The 21,105-nt window shown below is 35.4% G+C and overlaps 2 protein-coding genes across 2 annotated transcripts; both read right to left on the bottom strand.

The window, feature by feature from the left end:
• Window positions 1–3,818: 3,818 nt before the first annotated feature.
• On the bottom strand, window positions 3,819–7,836 carry LOC113694571 (putative laccase-9). Its single transcript, XM_072071484.1, has 5 exons — window positions 7,738–7,836; window positions 5,092–5,243; window positions 4,726–4,970; window positions 4,107–4,238; window positions 3,819–4,027 (listed from the first exon to the last, which is right to left on the bottom strand). The coding sequence occupies exons 1-5, from the start codon at window positions 7,834–7,836 to the stop codon at window positions 3,819–3,821; spliced, it is 837 nt and encodes a 278-aa protein (XP_071927585.1).
• Window positions 7,837–16,548: 8,712 nt separating this feature from the next.
• Window positions 16,549–19,830, bottom strand: LOC113704334 (laccase-14-like). The gene is made up of 5 exons (XM_072056131.1): window positions 19,721–19,830; window positions 18,767–19,040; window positions 18,181–18,312; window positions 17,154–18,101; window positions 16,549–16,866 (listed from the first exon to the last, which is right to left on the bottom strand). Exons 2-5 carry the CDS (start codon window positions 18,942–18,944, stop codon window positions 16,736–16,738), a joined length of 1,389 nt encoding a protein of 462 aa, XP_071912232.1. The 5' UTR covers window positions 18,945–19,040; window positions 19,721–19,830; the 3' UTR covers window positions 16,549–16,735.
• Between the last annotated feature and the right edge of the window lie 1,275 nt (window positions 19,831–21,105).

Here is a 21,105-nt window from a genome sequence, read left to right as displayed (position 1 = left end):
CAGTGACACCTATTTCTAGAGACTCAATGATAGGTTGCAATTTTATTATTTATTTCATTATTAATTTCCCCTATTACCTGACCCGATGTTGGTTAATTGTTAGATTCTACTCACTTTTGATATTTTACATTTATTTCAGGGAGTGGAACGAAAATATGATAACAAGTTCCAATTTGACAGGAAAGGAATCCAAGTAACAGAGCTTATTCAAGGGTATTTTTGGAAATGGAACACTTTTTCCCATTTTGGTAATTGCTGAAGAGGAGAGCACGGAGAGTCTCCTATTTCCCTGGGGGCCGCCGCATAGAGGAAAGAGGGGAAGCAATTCTTAGATAGCAATTAGAAAAGCATTAGAGTAGGACTTAGATAGATATTAGATAGCAGAAAACAAGCACCACTTTGGGAGCACCTTTTGACTTTTCCTTCTTTTGCTTTTTGGGTAGTCTTTTGTCTCCTCGGATGTTAGGATCAATTAGGAGATTCAATCATTCTCTGTCACTTTCGTTTTCCTTTCATTTGTTCAGACGCATTGGGCTTTCCAAAACGTAGACAATGGCCGCGGCTTTTGTTTCAATTGTGCGTGGGTTTTTCGCATCAAATATGAACTAATTTCTTCACTCTAGTCAAGGAACAACAGAGGTTTTGGTTCGCCTAAAAATTATGAGACCGATCTAATTTCATCTTTTTCTTTTATTTGTTAGTATTCGGATATTCCTTGATTGTAGTACTTATGATTATTTAATTAATTGATTGTCTTGAATTCGGATAATTAGTTAACTTGATAATCTATTGTCAATTAGGGCATTAAATTCGTAATTATTTAATTGCTCTGAATTAGTGACAACTAGCATAATTAGGTTTGTGTCAGGGGGATACGCGGGCTAATTTAAAATAATCCTGATAGTGCGTTATTTGGTTAGAATAGGGTTCCTCTAGTACGTAAGGCAATTGGGGAATTAAATCTAACGGGCGTACCTAGGATTATTTTTCAATTAGAGTAGTGATTAACGTGTGTACCTTAATCACCGACACAATAAGGAGGGATTGACTGCCATCGCTTGTTTGGCAGTTATAACCTATTTATTAATAAATAATTGGAATTGCCTTTGCATCGATGATCAATTAGGTGAATTATTGTTGAAGTTATTTTTTGGCTAGACCTTTAATTATTATTACTCTGATTTTAGTGAATTGTCATTTAATTTTAGTTGGCTATTTTATTTTTAGTTGAACTGCTCTAATCGTCATCCTTTATACAAAAACATCTCTCGTGTTACTTTGGATTTTAAAAGAGACAAATATCCTCCGTCCCTGAAGATACGACCCTACTTGCCCTGTTTATAAATTAATAATTATTTGTGAAAAAAGCCATCCCATTCGAATATATCGGATCAAGCAAACTCTTCAGGAACAGAGTGAATCAAGTAACCCATTACACACCTAAAGTCCCTGCTCCAGTACTTAAAATCGGGTTTTGGTTATTTTAATTGGCAATTAGGTTTATTTTTATTATTGCACAGACATCGACAACCTGTCACTCAAAGTATGCCCTCTAATCACACATAGATCAGCATCAATTTGCATATGAATCTATACTTAGCTCATATTCTGACAAATTCTTTTGTTCTGTTTGATGTTCTGAGTCTATTTTTTCTAATACCACCAGGTGCCGTGACTGAAACAAACAACTTTTGAATTGCTAAATTTTCGTATTAGCAACATACTACTATTGAAGATAATCATCTAACTTGGGACCTTTCAGCCAACTTTGAGTGAGATGTACTTTGAAAAGTAATTATGGTAAAATGTTAAGTACTAATACTTAAAGAAGGAGAAGTTTTGGATTATTTTAACAATTTTTTGGTGATTTAATCAGATCCCTTTTAAGAGCCCTTTTTCTTAAAAAGATATTCATCCAATGGATCTAAGGTTTCCGTGTTCAAAGGCAGCTGCCCTCAGTCCCTACCAACATGTAACATGAAATTCTAATTATTTATTTATTTAAGTTGGTCAAGGCATAATGCTGCACGCCTTCGTTGGGGTGATTTAATAATGCCATAAACAGAAAGTTGCCTAAAAGAAATGGAATTAAGGGGTAATAGTCCAAGCTTATGGGATAAGCATGAGAGACTCAGCGGGCACCAGTGAGACCAATACTCCACTGCCCAAGTTGAGCGTCGACCCAACAAGGCCATAGGAAATCGATCGAATAGATGGGGATTGAATTATCATCGGACTATACTGTCCAAGTTGAGCGTCAACCCAACAAGGCCATAGGGAATCGATGGGGATTGAACCACCATCGGATCATAGTACATTAAACACACATATGGATCTTAGAAAAGTCACATTAAGTGATAATTTTGATAGAAAATAAGGTTTGAACCTTTGATCGCTCACCCTACAAGATATGTGATGGCGAATTCCTCTAGAGGAAGTTGGTTTCATTGAGTCCATCTGGTTGGCTAAGATTTCAAGCCTCATGGGATTTGCTTTACCAAGGTCTGGCACTGTAGTAGGGAGCCCACTCTTCTATCCTGATCTACCCATGTGGAGACTTTTTCGGGCAGTTGATTTGAAAATTTTTTTTGGGTAAAAGATAAAAATTTTGGAGGTGGAGGAGAAACTTTCCTCATCACAAAATCACATGATAGGCTACTGGCACATTTTTTAATGATATTATAAATTGTTTATCATTCGAAATCTGCTAACACCAAACTCAAAATCTAGGTTTTTGCTAAAGTAAGATGAACGAATCTTTCCAATTGAGCTAACGTTGATTTATAGCATCAAGTGTTAAGAATTTGACCATCAAAACTGATCGAGAAGCCTATGCTTGGAAATTTTGGATCTTTGTGTTGTCTTTATTTGTATCTAATTCTTCATGCATTGACATAAGATCGAATGAGGATCTAACTGCTTTACATAAAATTATAGAGGAATTATGTAAATATGTACAAAATTATGAGCAATTTAAGTGAACATCCATGCAAAAGTATAGAAATTAAGTGCATATTATAATTTCATTACACGTATTTTTGGAGCATCTCTAGGTCAATCACAGTAAGTGAAGGTGCTTTTTGTTCAATTTTCACATTACATAAAAACTACGGGATTATGAGGATTATTTTGAAATATAAAGGTGATCGTCTTGAAATATGCAAAATCATATGGGGGATATTAGTAATTTACCCAATTTGATATTTTATCATCGAACCAACTAAAAAGAAACAGATTTACTTATTAAAAAAAACCGATTTATTGCAACATTTCAACACCTAGATCAGAACCTTTTATCTATGATCATTCAAAAATCAAGAAAATTATACAAAATTTGAAAGCGCACTTTTCTTCAATTCTGCAACCATTCATCCCCCACATTATTAAGTTTGGCATTTGGCACAGCAGCATCTAACAAGGTGGCATGTCTGGAGGTGGAGGAAGCATTTGTTCTCCTGGGCCAGTGCCATTTTTAACAATGAAGGTCATTCCCATTCCCCAGCTTAAATGACGCTCGAAATGGCAGTGCATGAACCACACGCCTGCAAGGAATTAGGTGAGCCCTATGCCGGACACATTTAACAATTTTTTTTTGTAATAAAACAAACGATATTGAAACAAGATAAACAAACGGGATTGAAGATTTTGAGTATAAATTTTACAATTGCGGGAAAGGTTGCACGTGCACCAGGTTAGAAGCGTCTGAGGACTTGATATATATATATGTTGCACATAAAGGCAACTAGAGTGATACTTACCAGGATTATTGGCCCTGAATCGGATAGCTGTCCAGCCGTCCCTGCGAACGGCAATTGTATTCATAAAAGGGGGGTCCTCAAGAGATCCATGGTTTGTCCTGGGGCTATAGCAATGTAACCACTCTTTAATTGCTTTGTGTAGCTTCCATCTGTTCCCACAACTGTAAGAGTATGGTTTGCAATGCCAAAGAACATCAGGTTGTTCATGACAGCATTGACCATCCGGAGCAAATAAGTTCTTCCAGAAGTCACATTCAACTTGAATGTATCTGCAAAATGACAAGGTTTCAGAGAAATCACACAATTAGAACCAATTGAAAATGGTCCTTTTAATCCTGTATCACTTACCTGGTATTACTGAACATGAATTAAAATCGCCAGGATGGCTGTTTATCATGAAAGCATCAGACCGCGCAGGGTCTCCCCCACTATGTAAAAACTCTTCCACCACATCTGTTATATTTCTCTTCCACCATTCTCCTGCATTGAAGCATTTTTAATCGTTAATTTCTGTTTTTAAATTTCAATTTTGAACTTGTGGTTGCACCATAACTTTTCAAATTTGTCCTAGTAAGTCCAATCAATAAAAATATTAACAAAACTGACGAAATAGAAAACTTTGATAGAACAAATATAAAAGATTCGAATGCAAATTGTCTGAAGTTTAGAATAAGGTACAAACTGAGAATGAGGTACAAGTTCGGAGGCAAAAAATTGGATCTAGCCCAAATTTAACATACAAGAAAATAAAATGCAATGACTAAACTAGTCAAAACAAGGTTCCATCACCCTTCTTAATCTGAAATGCACCAGTCCAGTTGAATCAGACTACACAGTAACAAACTGATAAAAATTGTCAGATTGATTGTCAGAGAAATGATTTACATGTTTTCATAATTTATTCCTAAAATGGGGTGATTTTATTAATTACCTAATCAAAGAACAGAGTTAATCCCTTTAGTTGTACCTAATATGATGGGAATTTCTGCATCAGGCTTAGGAAACGGGTATCTATCTCCCCTTTTGGGGTAAATAATGATTGCGCCATGAACTGTCGCTCGAGACCAGTCACTATGACCATGCCACCACAAAGTTCCAATCTCTTCTGTGATTATGACTTTTTGGATAAAAGAGTTTCCTGGCATGATAGGGCACTGAGTTATGAACTCTGGACCATCGGACCATGGATACATTGGCTGTAAAATTCCATGCCTAGATACATGACAAAGTCGTTCAATTAATTAAACTCTTCTTCTCAAATTCAGCGAGAACAAATGCAATGCTTCTCGTATATATACTTAAACAAAATGGAAGAGGAAACCATTTGTATTACCAGTGAATAGTGAAGTTTTCTTTTCCTTTGTTATGGACATGAACAAAGGCGGTATCTCCCTGACGAAGGTGTAAGGTTGGTCCTGGAAATAGACCATTTACTGTCAAAATATCCTTGGTACTGCAGAGTCTTGTATATGAAGCTTCTTTGACCTGCACAAAATTAGAGGTGATTGTAAAATGATAGGGAAGCTAAAGAAGTATGAAGTCTTTCATAGAGCCATTGTTCATATATCGATACATTTAGCAAATAAAGAAATTAAGACCGTTCATACGCGTAGGTTATTAGTACTAATCAATGATAGATGACTTGACATTTAGCACAGTGCGTTGGCTTATTTGAGAATGTAAACATTGCTTTATGCCTATATCTTCGGAATTCTGAAATGTTTGCAACAAATCAAACAGCCATGGGCTAGCTTATGATGAAATGGGGAGAAGAACAGAGCAATTTGGAATTTTGTAGTATTCGTTTGTGTTGAATGTCAAACTCTTTTTAGAGAGAGAGAAAGAGAGAGAGAGAGAGAGAGAGAGAGAAGTCAAATCCCTAAAGCCATAAATTTTCTATTTGCCAAAAAAAAAAAAAATTAATGGATACAAGCTCATATTTCACTCTGACAAGGTATAAAAGAAAAAGCAGAAATCACCTGTAACAAACAAGTACTAATTTGCAAATCACTTAATAAACATCAACTTTTACTTAACGGGAAAAAACCTACCACCGAAAACATTTTTGATGATTTTGGGGTTAAAAACTCTTTATGTGGTGCTAAACTTGGAATGTTTAATCTCTAAGACCCAATATAGCTAGTAGATAGAAATATTAGTTAAGTGATAATGAAATTATCGATTCAACTCTCATTGTAAAATTTGAGATCTCCCTTTTAAAAAAAAAAACTAAAATGCTTCATACGGAATGATTATGCTCGTCAAACTAAGTTATACGTACCACAAACGAATAATTATGAATAGCAGCTTGGCTAGGCGAGACACCAGACAGAATAAGTAACACAACAAAATGCAAGACAAAAACCTTCATGATCAACCACATTAATTATATGACTATGTTTGTTGGGATGGCAATATAAGCACAAACTCTTGAGGTATTTATTATACTATCAACATATCAATGGAGACAACGTTCCTTTTCTGGCAAGAAAAATTAGGTATACACGTAACCCCCGATTGACCTTCTTGTATCTGTTCAAATTATACTTTTACTGTTGGAAATTTCAATTAGTATAATCCTTCACCATCCTTGAAGTGCAAGTTCCAATTGAAAAATATTTATTAACTTGTAAGTATTGAATAATTTCGAAACTGATAAGCCTATGTTTTGGAATTTTGGATCTTTGTGTTTTTCATTTGTATTTAACTCTTCATGAATTGACATAAATTGCTTTACACGAAATTATTGCACGACATTAGTATATCTTAGTACTTATAATAAAATGTGATGAAAAGAGTGCAATTGTATGCTTTTATTGTCTCGAACTATTGCGAATTTGTAATCAAAATCCGATGGAAAACATACTTTTCATACGCAAAACTTCGAGGAACCGGTTAACCTTTAATTGTAACATGACTTAATGCCTAAGTGTTAGGGTGTCAAGCCAATTATTTGAAAAGGAAAAGACTAACAATTTAATAGAAAACAATATATAGCACGAACGATGAACAACACACAAGAATTAACGTAGTTTGACTTAATCACCAAACCTACATCCATGGAGAGAAAAACTTGTTCTTACTATGAGAAAAATACCACAAGGTTACAACTTGATTCCCAAACCCCAACTCTTGTATAACCCTCTTACCCACTAAGAACTCTCTCACTCCTTTCTTGTGTGTCTTTGTAGTATGCTAATCTACCTATTTATAGAGAACATTATTGCCAAAAAACCAAATAACAATTGGAAACCAATATTATTTCCTAAACTCATATAGAGTAGGAAATAGCATCTAATTCTTGCTAAATAGGGCTTTACTTGACTACTACTTCAAGTAACTAAATCTAATTAGAAAATTAGTTACTTCCACACAAAACATAAATTCTACCTAAAAGAAATTAAGCCAATTTCCTAACAAATCTCTACCTTGGCGAAAATTTCTTTTAGCAACCATTTGCCTTCAACTACCAAATAATATGGTACCAAACTACACACCCGAATCAATACAGTTCTGACATCAAATTGATTCAATCGGCAAATAAACATGTGTAGTTACCCCGAATCCAACCTCCAGTTGACTCGTGAGAAGGTGCCTCAATTCACCATCTCCCTTTATAGGATTTCTTCTCACCACCACTTGCAATCTGGGATCCCCTTCTGTGAGCTCTAACCCTAACCATTGAGGCAATCAAGTGGTAAAGTCACCATACTTCTTTCCATCCTTAGGACTGTCTCGCCACATGTAGTTTCCAAGACTCCACCTAAAACGAAAAACTCGTACCTGTCAGAGTCTTCTGACACATAGAAATTAGATCTCCTTGTTTCTTTGGGACATGTGCCACACCACCCAAAAAACATAACCAAAATCTAAAATTCACCGGGATGAAGAATCAACCGTTAGAGGTGTGAGAAAGTCTCCACCGATTCATGTCCAAAATCAACATTGGACTCCACCTTTTTCTTGACCTTTGAATCACCTGCCTAGATTCACCGTCAAACATCTCCATGCTTTTCGACTTCCCATCCTTCACCATCAATGCTTTTTGCCAAGCCATTGAAACAAGGATACCACTCATTAAATCGTTCAATTAGTAACAGCTACCAATCCACTTGATCTTAATAGTTAACTAGGATCCAACCACGAATTTTACTCTATTGCCTAGTCTCGCAACCAGGCTCTGATACCACTTGTTAGGGTATCAGGCCAATTATTTGAAAAGGAAAAGACCAACAATTTAATAGAAAACAATATCTAGCACGAACGATGAACAACACACAAGAATTAACGAGGTTCGGCTTAATCACCAAGCCTACATCCACGGAGAGAAAAACTTGTTTTTACTATGAGAAAAACACCACAAGGTTACAACTTGATTCCCAAGCCCCAACTCTTGTATAACCCTCTCACCCACTAAGAACTCTCTCACTCCTTTCTTGTGTGTCTTTGTAGTATGCCAATCTACTTATTTATAGAGAACATTATTGTCAAAAACCAAATAACAATTGGAAGCTAATATTATTTCCTAAACTCATATAGAGTAGGAAATAGCATCTAATTCCTGTTAAATAGGGCTTTACTTGACTACTACTTCAAGTAACTAAATCCAATTAGGAAACTAGTTACTTCCACACAAAACAGGAATTCTACCTAAAAGAAATTAAGCCAATTTCCTAACACTAAGTTAATCTCATTTTTGTTGTTTTAGAGAAATTTCTATGTTAAAACAAACACTTTTGGTACTCGCATTTATACCTTGCAAAGTTGTGAAAAAGAAATGGTTTATAAAAGCTAAGTCTTAAGGCTCTTAACCATCATTTCTGCAGCATTAAATTTTTTTTATCCATAACAAGATCAGGGTATTTTAAGCAGTTGTATGGCATGAAAAATTTTTATTGAAAAAAAAGTAACGAAAAGAGAAACCAAACACGATTTGTTGTCCATCCAAGGATTTGGAGTCTATGTGGCAATAGGTACATTAAAAAAGAAACAAAAATTGCAAGTGAATCATTTCGGCATTGATATTTTTTTGCTAGAAAGATTGTTTTTGCAGTATACTCACTGTTTAAATGATAGTATAAGATTCACTTTTATTTTGTGGTTAAATATAATAGTTTCATAATCAATTTTGACTGTTTCCGAGAACCAATTCAACTGGTAGGGATATTTTGACGGTTCAATATTGATTGTTCAGTTCTTTCTTTGTAAGATTTAGAATCCCTTCTATTCCAAAAAAAAAAAGGGTTTTCGACTAAACTTTAATAGTTACAATGGAAGCAAGCAAAGCAAAATTAAAGAGCATCATCTTAATAAAATAAACAAATCACTTTACATATGTATGAAGATTGTAATTAACACTTTTTCCGGATCAATGGGTGATCATACTGTGGATTTCTTGGAAGTTGATTAAACACGTTTTTAAGTCTATCTAACATTCTTCTTATCTCATTTTTATTCAACACCTCTTTGTCTTGCCTCACATCAAATCACTATCGGAGCTGATATTTAATTCTAGGCTGTAATTAGCTTGCACTGATTGTAATTTTTTTTTCACCATTTAAATCCACTACCAGCTACTACAACTCGACAGAACAAAAAATTCCACCAGAAGAATTGTCTTTCTCCATCGGTTGGGCCTTAGGAGAAGAAAACGTGACCTCTAGCATTCTAGAGCTCCTTTAGTCAAATAAAGAATATCGAGCGAGTTTTTTTAGCATACTCAAACAGTTGACATTCTTCTTTGCCTTTTAGACAAAACTAAAATGCATCTCTATCATATTACTGTGAACTTATTGACTAAAGGCATCTTTTCATTAGTTTTCCAACTAAATTAAGCGAGCAAAACAACATCATTGGAGGGCAATTTTATTACTCATGACAAACAAACGTATGTGCAGATAAATGAGATAAACAAGCATTATTTGACTGAATAGCTATTATTAAAGTCAGATTAAGAAAAAAAAAAAAAGTTCCATCCACCTTCTAGATTGGAAATTAGTTGGAAAAGTTAGGCATTCATGACTAGCCGACAAATCATCCAAATTTGCATTTTGATTAATTTTTTTCACGTATGTTTTGTCTGAAATTTGTGCAATTAGTTCTTGAGTACCTGTGAATGCCATCTAATTTGCCTCTCTAAAGCCACAAGCAAACATCTATTACGTATTAATGTTTACTGTTCGGGGCAAATGATATTGTCACAGCTCAAATTTTATTTCCACAGCAAAATTTGTTAGAATGAAAAAAATTACCACTTTGAAGTCCAAATTGGATTTGGATTTGAGAAGGACAAATTTGATATTTTATGCAAAGATTGTTGTGCAGATAGGATTTGGACCATGCCTCCGTTCCCACACCACAAAATTAATTTCGATGCGTCAATATCTACCACAAATCATAAATTTGGAATTCGTATGGTCATTCGCAATCATGATGGTAAATTCATTGCCGGTTTTCTAAAAAAACCCAAGTGCCCATTTGAGGCTGAACTAGCAGAAGCACTATCTGCAAGAGAGGCAATTTCACTTGCTAAGGTCTTCATTTTGGATGCGGATTCATTCTCGGTTATTAAACTAATATGCAGTTTTGAAGACACACTCTCTGATAGTCATTTGTTAGTAATTTTATTAGTAATTTTCCTTTTTATCCCTGTCAAATATTGTGTTAATTGCGAATATCTACTTATATTTGGTTTGTGGACTTAATTTCAGGAATGGAACAGAAAACTACCAAACATGAGAGTCTTTCTGGAGATAATTGAGACTTCAAACAAGCCACAGGCCAGTGCCACAGTGCTGAAAAGAACTGGACTCCCATTCCTTTATTTTTGTTGACTAAGAAGACTACAACCAGAGACTTCGGCAGAGAGAACTTCAAGGCTTGGGCCTTTGACTTCGGCAGGGACCACGGAGGAAAGTAAAAGGGCTTTAGGCATTTGGCTCTTAAGAAGAAAGCAACGTAGAGAGCCAGAAAAACTAAGAAGAAATTTGGAGGCTTGTGGCTAAGTGGTGGGGACCGCACTGAGGCTCAAAACGAGGAGAAGAATTCGGCGGACTTGAGCTATTTCGTGGGGACCACTGGATGAGCTTTGAGTCATCTTTCTCTTGGTTCTTAAAAGGGGGATAACATATAGAAGCGGAGCACACTTTTTTTAGTTTAGTTTGTTAGTTTAGTTTTAGTTTTCTTTCTTTTGTCTGGCCTCTGACACACGCCAGGTATTCGACAATATTTTTCAACGGGAAAAACATCTTTTATTCCTTACTTTCTAGTAAAAAAACCGCAATGCCTTTGCAATCCATTAATTCGTGTGGTGATTTAATTATGCGGCGTGGCTAAGTCTTCCATCTAGTCAAGGGTCAATTCGACAGCGCAGTCCCGAACATCTGTGAGATCTAATTAGTTTTCACGCGTTCATTAATTTATTAATATTTGCACGTTGTCTGCTTGAAGTTTCATGGGATTATTTTATTAATTGGATTTCAAGGGCCCGATGTTCAATGTGATTTATTAATCTCGTGCCAATTTAGTCAATTAAATCCGTAATTGTTTGATTGATTAATATTAGTGGCAACTGGTGTGTTTACACATTAGGGTAACGTGCAATCTAATTTAAATAACCCTCGTAGCGTGTTATTGATTAGGGCTAGGTTTTTCTAGTTATTAATGCAATTGGAAAATTAATTCCTACGGTCGTACCTAGGAGTATTTTCTGGTTAGGGGTGATCAATGGTCGTACCTTGGTTATCAATAATTTAAGGAAAAATTGGTTATTAGAATTCATCGGCGACTATAACTAGCCTATTAAGAAATTAAGAGAACCTTCCTTGCATCAATGATCGGATAAATGGACTGTGTCTGAGTAGTTGTATCCTTGGCTAGAATTTATCTATACTTGATTTAATTCCTGCTATATTCGTGCTAGTTAATTATTTATTTTTAGTTGATTTGTTTAATTGTTTTTAGTTTCATTTCGGTGAAATCCCGCCTTACCAATTGGAATTTGAAAGAGACAAATATCTCCAGTCCCTGAGGAGACGACCCTACTTGCCACTGTCTACTATTTAGTAATTTTTGTCAACTAATTAATTCTGGTATATCGGATTAAGCAAACTCTTCGGGAACATGGTGAATCAAGTAACCCATTGCACACCTAGAGTCCCTGCTCCAGTACCTAGGATTAATTGTTGACTGCTTTTAGTGGTAGTTAGGTTCTATTTTTTATTATTACACAGGCTCGACGACCTGTCAATTTTTTGCGCCGTTGCCAGGAGCTGGCGTTATTTATTTGTTCCCTTTTAAATCTAATTTATTTTTGCTTTCTTATTTTTTTTCTTTCTGGTATTTTTTTAGTTTATGCCTCGTTCTTCTCGTACAGACGAACTAATTTTCGACCCTGAAGTAGAGAAGACTGCGCGCCGAACTAGAAAAGAGACCAGACAACTCAGAGAGGAGCAATCCAGTGTGGTATCTCAAAGACTAGATCCAGAGGCTGAGTTGACAGATTTACGTGGCGATAATTCGAGTGATTCGTACCAAGAGAACGTCGCCATGGCAAACACACAAATATTAAGGGAGTTGGCTGCTCCAAACTTGACCCAACAACCTCTTTGCATAACTTTTCCTCGCCTTAGTGAGAATGCAGCTTTTGAATTAAAACCTGGTCTAATACATTTGTTGCCTACTTTTCATGGTCTGCCAGGAGAGGAACCCCACAAACACATGCAGGAATTTGATGTGGTGTGTTCGAGTATGAAGCCTTCGGGAGTAACTGATGAACAAATTAAATTAAGGGCCTTCCCTTTCTCTCTCAACGATTCGGCAAAGGACTGGTTATACTGTCTACCTGCAGGCATTATCACCACGTGGCGAGAGATGAAGAAAAATTTTTTTGAAAAATATTTCCTTGCATCCAGAGCTGCTAGTTTGCGAAAGGAAAAATGTGGCATCAAGCAATTTCACGGGGAATCCTTGTATGAATATTGGGAGAGGTTCACCAGGCTGCGTACCCGATGCCCTCATCACCAAATAAGTGATCAACTGCTGATTCAGTACTTCTACGAGGGGCTACTGATGAACGATAGAAATATCATTGATGCAGCAAGTGGTGGTGCACTGGTGAATAAGACTACCCAAGAGGCATGGGAACTAATCGAGCGAATGGCAGAGAGCTGCCAGCAGTTTGGTACGAGAGAGGATGTTCCTACGAGAAAGGTCAACGAGGTAAGTTCATCTTCCATTCAACAGCAGTTATCTAAATTAACCTCATTTGTTCGACAGATAGCTGTAAGAAATGTACAGCATGCCAAAGTGTGTGGGATTTGTACGAACATTGGTCATACCACTGACTCGTGCCCACAGTTACAAGAGGAGGGAACTGAGCAAGCAAACATGGCTGGTAACATGCCCATGCCACGTAGACAGTATGACCCCTATTCCAAGTCATACAATCCGGGTTGGAGGGATCATCCAAATCTGAGCTATGGGGGAAATAAGCAACAAAATTTCATCCCCAATAGACAGCAGGGCTTCCAGCAACAATATCAAACAAGGAATCAACCCTCCTCTGCCTCAGGTATGTCCCTAGAAGACATGATTAAAACCATAGCCTCTAATACTATGAAATTTCAGCAGGACACTGAGGCCAGCAGTCAAGAGATAAAGGCGTGTATGCAAAACTTGGAAAATCAGATGAGTCAATTGGCCTCAGATCTTGTATGTCCACTTTACCAATATAAGGCCAATTGGGAGGCGGTCTATTGCTTTCTATTACTTCTGGAGCTTCACTGGGAATGTGCATGTATTGTTCCAGCCTTTCTACTGAGACAATTGAATTTTCTAGCATGCATTGGGTTTGGACGGAACTGGCAAGGTATAAATTGAGTGAAAGAGCATATGATAGAGCCATGCCAATATATCCTGCATTTATAACATCAAGAAGTAAGTACACAGTAAAAGAAGATTACTGCGTCAATGTTATACATTGAGCTACCAGGGAGGATTACAGAAGACGGGTTGAAAAGACTCTGCAGAAATTCTGAGAATGAAAGGAGTGGTTCATCTGGTCCTTTGCACATTTAATTGAAGGTTTGGAAAATATAAATTATTATGATTATACAAGTGCAGGAATATTGAAAGGCTAGTAATAATCTATCACACAGGTCGGTACATTAGTTTAAGTAGGATCTGGTGTTAGTATTCTATTGTGCCTAAAATACCTTTCTCCCTAATTATTAGATTTATTGTATTGTTATAATAGTAAAAATTGTAAATTTACTTAAATTTGAATTATGAAGCTAATAAATACAAAATAAAACACTCTAATCTAATTTGTCTATTTGCATCCCATTATTCAGAGGAGTCTTGTATTCATGATTTTGACATGACTATTTGAAAAACGAATTAAATCAGAATTAGGAAATATGGTGAAGGGATACTGGGGGTGAAAAAAAAGCATAACAAGTGTCCTGAAATAAGGGATAATTTCAGAACCCTTGACAATTTCACTAGCCTTCCCTTAGATTTGCAAAATTATACTTACCTTCCTTGGCAGAATTATGAACCCAGTTACTTACATTACATGAGAAAAGATCACTCATATACTCTGAGACATTATGTCTTATTAGAAACTAATATTTGATGATTAAATAATTATAGCACTAATTAACTGTTAGTAATTAATTAACAAAAATAATTGTTGAAAAATTCCTTAATGATCATAGTAACTTGTAATTACAAAAGAACGCCAATTAATATATCAAATGATCCCGTTTTGCGATTGAGATAACTTAACAATGACCAAAAATTAGTTATATACAATACAAGAAAAAGGGCTAAAAAACACAGGGCCAAAAAAAGCTGTTACAAGAAAATTTTCTTGAGTCCATCTGGCTGGCTAAGATTTCAAGCCTCATGCGATTTGCTTTACCAAAGTCTCGCCACTGTAGTTGGGAGCCTACTCTTTTACCCTGATCTACCGCATGTTGAGACTTTTTTCCGGCAGTTGACTTGATTTTTTTTTTTTTGGGTAAAAGAAAAATTTTGAGGTGGAGGAGAAAATTCCCTCGTCGCAAAATCACATGATAAGCTACTGGCACATTTTTTTAATGATATTATAAATTGTTTATCATTCAAAATCTGCTAGCACCAAAACTCAAAATCTAGGTTTTGCTAAAGTAAGATGAACAAATCTTTCCAATTGAGTTGACCTTCATTTGCCGGTTGACTTCAGGGCGTTACACGTAGAATATTTCGAGTAAGTATTGGCCAGGCTTTTAGCCTCTGTTTGAATAATTGAATAGGAATGCATAAGGAACCTCTCAAACATTATTGGTGTTTTGATGTTTAAAGAACTTTTCATATGGTATATTCTACGTACGTTGGATGCTTTACATTTCACAAGGAATATCATTATGGGAAAATTACACTTTATTGGCCTATGGTTTAGTATTTTTTTTCATAACCCCCTTATGATTTTAAAAATTATATATAACCCCCTCATGGTTTGGATTAAAGTATCAAAGTGACGGAATTTGCAATACATAACAGAGTAAACTAAAATGTCAAAAATATCCCTATATAAAGTTGAAAATTATTTATTAACCACAGGGGATTATGTATATATATTGAAAACTATAAGGAGGTTATATGGTAAAATATAAAATCATACAGGATTTGAGTGTCGCACATATTATGTTTATATATTTTAGTCACTTCAGCAATTTTAGTTTTTAAATAAGCGTAATTTTGACATTTTCATAGGTTTTGTCACGGATAATCATTTCCATCACTTTGATACTTTAATCCAAATTATGATGGGGTTATATATAGTTTTTAAAACTATAGGGGGATTATGTCAAAATTAACTATACCATAGGGGGGTAAAGTGTAATTTGCCCTATCATTATACTGACCACAAAGGAATAATAATGAAAAACAGCTTGGCTAGGTGAGAAACCAACCAAAATAAGTAATACAACAAAATGCAATTACAAAAACCTTCATGATCAATCGTGAGTACTATTTATTTGCTAAGTGTTCAAACCATGATTCACTAAACCCTCTATGTATAATATCTTTATTGTGATGGCTATAATTGCTCAAATTCTTGAAGTATTTATACTATCATAATATGAATGGAGAACAAAGAAAATTATTACAAAGCACTTGTTATGCACTGTAATACTAACCGAACCACGTTTCTTTTCTTTAGATAAAAACTTAAAAGTGTACACCAAACCGATTGACCTTTGGTCTATTTGTTCAACAATTTTATTGTTTTTAGTATTGTTTATATTCCAAATAGTTTAATCATCAACTTGCCTTAAGCACGAGTTGCAATTGGAATGAATATTTATAGCATCAATTGTTAAGAATTAGACCATCAAACCTGATCGAGAAACCTATACTTGGAAATTTTGGATCTTATTTGTATCTAATTCTTCATGCTTTGACATAAGATCGAATGAGAATCTAACTACTTTACATAAAATTATAGAGGAATTGTGCAAATATGTACAAAATTATGAGCAATTTAAGTGAATATCCATGCAAAAGTATAGAAACTAAGTGCTTATTATAATTTCATTACACGTATTTTCGGAGCATCTCTAGGTCAATCACCGTAAGTGGAGGTGCTTTTTGTTTAGTCTTCACCTTACATAAAATTACGGGGCTATGTGGATTATTTTAAGGTATAAGGGAGATCATCTAGAAATATGCAAAACCATTTCGAGGTTATTAGTAATTTATCCAATTTGATATTTTATCATCCAACCGACTAAAAAGAAACAGATTTACTAAAAAAAACCGATTTATTGCAACATTTCAACACCTAGATTAGAAACTTTTATCTATGATCATTCAAAAATCAAGAAAAGAATACAAAATTTAAAAGCACACTTTTCTTCAATTCTGCACCATTCATCACTTGCTTCACAAAGTAACCATATTATTAAGTTTGGCATTTGGCACAGCAGCATCTAACAAGGTGGCATGTCTGGAGGTGGAGGAAGCATTTGTTCTCCCGGGCCAGTGCCATTTTTAACAATGAAGGTCATTCCCATTCCCCAGCTTACATGACGCTCGAAATGGCAATGCATGAACCACACGCCTGCAAGGAATTAGGTGAGCCCTATGACGTTATAATCCTTACTTACAAATACACACAAATAGTGATGCACATGGGCTAATAGTACTATGCCGGACACATTTAACAAATTTTTTTTTAATAAAACAAACTATATTGAAACAAGATAAACAAACACCAGGTTAGAAGATTTTGAGTATGAATTTTGCAATTGCGGGAAAGGTTTCACATACACCAGGTTAGAAGCGCCTGAGGACTTGATATATATATATATATGTGTAGCACATAAAGGCAACTAGATTGATGCTTACCAGGATTATTGGCCCTGAATCGGATAGCTGTCCAGCCGTTCCTGCGAACAGCAATTGTATTCATAAAAGGGGGGTCCTCAGTGTTATAGTTTTGAGTGTCTGTTACATTGTCAAAGATTTCAGGACCTGATCCAACTACGTAGAAACTGTGTCCATGCAAATGCATCGGATGATCTATCCCCGTAATCAGATTCGTCCCTTGGAATACTATCTCGACCGTGGAGTTATATTCAAGAACTAAAACTTTGGTACTTATATTAGGCAATTGTAGTTCTACAGGATGATTTTTTGCTGTATAATTGAACACAAACGGTGGGAAGTGGGGAAAGTCAGGGTCATAAATTCCTTGAGTCTGATTGTAGTAGGCTTGAAGTATATCGAGCTGGGGCAATACCAAACTTTGGTTGTTAACGCTAGCTCTTAGCCGGCTTTCTGCAGGCCCCGTACAATTATTATTTGGTTCACACGAGACATTGTTTATCGAGAGTGTGAAAAATAGATTAGTGGTCACATTTTCTGGGACATGAACAGGATGTTCTGGACTTGCTAAGCTTTTAAGGCTTCCTGTGAAGTTATATGTTGAATTGGCATCATCGGCAGCTGGGAGATTTGGGAAGATTGGAGATGAAGTTGCATTGTAATCTCCCAAGTATTGGATTATTCCCGTGGTGGTATTCTGGTCGTAAGGAAAAACAGTGACATTGGTATAAACCTTAGCAGCCATGTAGTAGTGATCAGGTTTTTCATTAGCTTCTAACAAGACATCCATGGTTTGTCCTGGGGCTATAGCAATGTAACCACTCTTTAATTGCTTTGTGTAGCTTCCATCTGTTCCCACAACGGTAAGAGTATGGTTTGCAATGCCAAAGAACATCAGGTTGTTCATGACAGCATTGACCATCCGGAGCAAATAAGTTTTTCCGGAAGTTACATTCAACTTGAATGTATCTGCAAAATGACAAGGTTTCAGAGAAATCACACAATTCGAACCAATTGAAAATGGTCCTTTTAATCCTGTATCACTTACCTGGTACAACTGAACATGAATTAAAATCGCCAGGATGGCCGTTTATCATGAAAGCATCAGACATCTCAGGGTCTCCCCCATTATGTAAAAATTTTTCCACCACATCTGTTATATTTCTCTTCCACCATTCTCCTGCATTGAAGCATTTTTAATCGTTAATTTCTGTTTTTAATCGTGTGTACCTTAAATTTCAATTTTGGACATGTTGGTTGCACCATAACCTCTCAAATTTGTCCTAGTTTATCAAAATAAAAGATTCGGATGCAAAGTGTTAAAACTGAAGTTTAGAATAAGGTGCAAACTGAGAATGAGGTACAAGTTCGGAGGCAAAAAGTTGGATCTAGTCCAAATTTAATATACAAGAAAATAAAATGCAATGACTAAACTAGTCAAAACAAGATTCCATCACCCTTCTTAATTTGAAATGCACCAGTTGAATCAGACTACACAGTAACAAACTGATAAAAATAGTCAGACTGATTGTCAGGGAAATGATTTCCTAAATGGGGTGATTTTGATTTATTACCAAATCAAATTGACCTCAGGAAATATAATCAAAGAATAGAATTAATCCCTTTATTTGCACCTAATATGATGGGAATTTCTGCATCAGGCTTAGGAAACGGGTATCTATCTCCTCTTTTGGGGTAAATAATGATTGCGCCATGAACTGTTGCTCGAGACCAATCACTGTGAGCATGCCACCACAAAGTTCCAATCTCTTCCGTGATTATGACCTTTTGGAAGAAAGATTTTCCAGGCATGATAGGGCACTGAGTGATGAACTCTGGACCATCTGACCATGGGTACCTTGGCTGTAAAACTCCATGCCTAGATACAACTCAAACTCCATACCTTGGCTGTAGGTTATTAGTACTAATCAATGATAGATGACTTGACATTTAGCACAGTACGTTGGCTTATTTGAGAATGTAAACATTGCATTATGCCTATATCTTCGGAATTCTGAAATGTTTGCAACAAATCAAACAGCCATGGGCTAGCTTATGATGAAATGGGGAGAAGAACAGAGCAATTTGGAATTTTGTAGTATTCGTTTGTGTTGAATGTTAAACTCTTGTTTCCCTGGGGGAAGAGAGAGAGAGTAGTGAAATCCCTAAAGTCATAAATTTTCTATTTGCCCAAAAAAAATTAATGGATACAAGCTCATATTTCATTCTTACAAGGTATAAAAGAAAAAGCAGAAATCACTGGTAACAAACAATTTTGGATACAAGCTCTCAAGCTACTTATTTGCAAATCACTTAATAAACATCAACTGTTACTTAAAGGTAAAAAAACCTGCCACGGAAAACATTTTTGATGATTTTGGGGCAAAAAACTCTTTATGCGGCGCTAAACTTAGAATGTTTCCATCTCTAAGACCCAATGTAACTGGTAGAAATATTAGTTAAGTGATAATAAAATTTTGGGTTCGACTCTTATTGTAAGATTTGGAATCTCCTTTTTAAAAAAGAAAAAGAAAAACTAAAATGCTTCATAACGAATGATTACGATCTTCAAACTAAGTTATACTTACCACAAATGAATAGTTATGAGTAGCAGCTTGGCTAGGCGAGACACCGAACAGAATAAGTAAAACAACAAAATGCAAGACAAAAACCTTCATGATCAACCACATTATATGACTATGTTTGTTGTGATGTTGGTATAAGCATAAGCTCTTAAGGTATTTATACTATCAACATATCAATGGAGACAAAGGAAATAATTGAATACTTGTTTCCCTCGTGAAATGGGTTCGAGTACTTAGCAGACCACGTTTCTTTTCTGACAAAAAAAAAAAAAAAAATTAGGTATACATCAAACCCCTGATTGCACATCCATGAAGTGCAACTTGCAATTGAAAAATATTTGCTAACTTGTAAGTATTGAATAATTTCGAAACTAAGAAGCCTATGTTTTGGAATTTTGGATCTTTGCCTTTTCTTTATTTGTATTTAAATCTTCATGAATTGTCCTTCAAAAAAAAAATCTTCATGAATTGACATAAATTGTTTTACACGAAATTATTGCGCGACATTAGTATATCTTAATACTTATAATAAAATGTGATGAAAAAGACTGCAATTGCATGCTTGCATCGTCTCAAACTGTTGAGAATTCGTAATCAAAATCGGCTGGAAAACATACTTTTCATACGCAAAACTTTGAGGAATCCGCTTTTCAAAAGAACCTTTGATATGCAGTTAAACTCATTTTTGTCGTTTTAGAGGAAATCCTGAGTTAAAACGACATCCTGCTGGCACTAGCATTTATACCTCGCAAAGTTATGAAGAAGAAATGTTCTACAAAAGCTAAGTCATAAGACCCTTAGCCATCATTTCTCCCGCAATGACTTCTTTTCTTTAAAAAAAAAAAATCAAGATCAAGCTTCTCTAAGCAGTTGTATGGCTTGAAAAATATATATCAAAAAAAGCTAATGAAAGGAAAGAAGGCTCTTAGAATTTTTACTGTTTCAAGTTCAAGATTTGAATCCTGTGCTGATAATTGGGGGTGAAAAAGGCATGAAAAGGGGTGGGAAGGTAAAAAAAAAAAGGGGAGAGCTGGGGAAGGACAAAGAAATTTTGGCATGAGAATGGAAAGAGAAACCAAACATGATTTTTGTCCACCGACACATTTGGAGTCTATGTGGAAATAGATACATTAACAAAGGAATAAAATTTGCAGGTGAATCATTTTGATATTCATTTTTTTTATAGGAAGATTATTTTGGCAATTTACTCACTGTTGCAATGATATTATCAGATAAAACATTCTACTATTTTGTAATTAAACATAACAATATCATAATCAATTTTGACTGTTTTCAAGGTACAACTCAACTAGAAAGGACATTAGCCAATTGATTGTGAGATTATTAGTTTGACTGTTTTCAAGGTACAACTCAAACACTTTGCTGTC

The sequence above is a fragment of the Coffea arabica genome, chromosome 1e, assembly GCF_036785885.1.
Source record: "Coffea arabica cultivar ET-39 chromosome 1e, Coffea Arabica ET-39 HiFi, whole genome shotgun sequence".
NCBI lineage: Eukaryota > Viridiplantae > Streptophyta > Magnoliopsida > Gentianales > Rubiaceae > Coffea > Coffea arabica.
This window is presented reverse-complemented; position numbering and strand designations above follow the sequence as displayed.

Excerpts from the sequence above, each read along its gene's own strand:
- LOC113694571 (XM_072071484.1), bottom strand. The coding sequence starts at position 7,836 with ATGAGTGGTATCCTTGTTTCAATGGCTTGGCAAAAAGCATTGATGGTG. Across the intron at positions 5,244-7,737 it reads TTGACGGTGAATCTAGGCAG|GTCAAAGAAGCTTCATATAC; the intron begins GTGATTCAAAGG and ends AATTTTGTGCAG. Across the intron at positions 4,239-4,725 it reads AGAAATTCCCATCATATTAG|GAGAATGGTGGAAGAGAAAT; the intron begins GTACAACTAAAG and ends GCTTCAATGCAG.
- LOC113704334 (XM_072056131.1), bottom strand. The coding sequence starts at position 18,944 with ATGCCTGGAAAATCTTTCTTCCAAAAGGTCATAATCACGGAAGAGATT. Across the intron at positions 18,102-18,180 it reads TTCATGTTCAGTTGTACCAG|ATACATTCAAGTTGAATGTA; the intron begins GTAAGTGATACA and ends GTCATTTTGCAG. Across the intron at positions 16,867-17,153 it reads ATTCAGGGCCAATAATCCTG|GCGTGTGGTTCATGCATTGC; the intron begins GTAAGCATCAAT and ends AATTCCTTGCAG.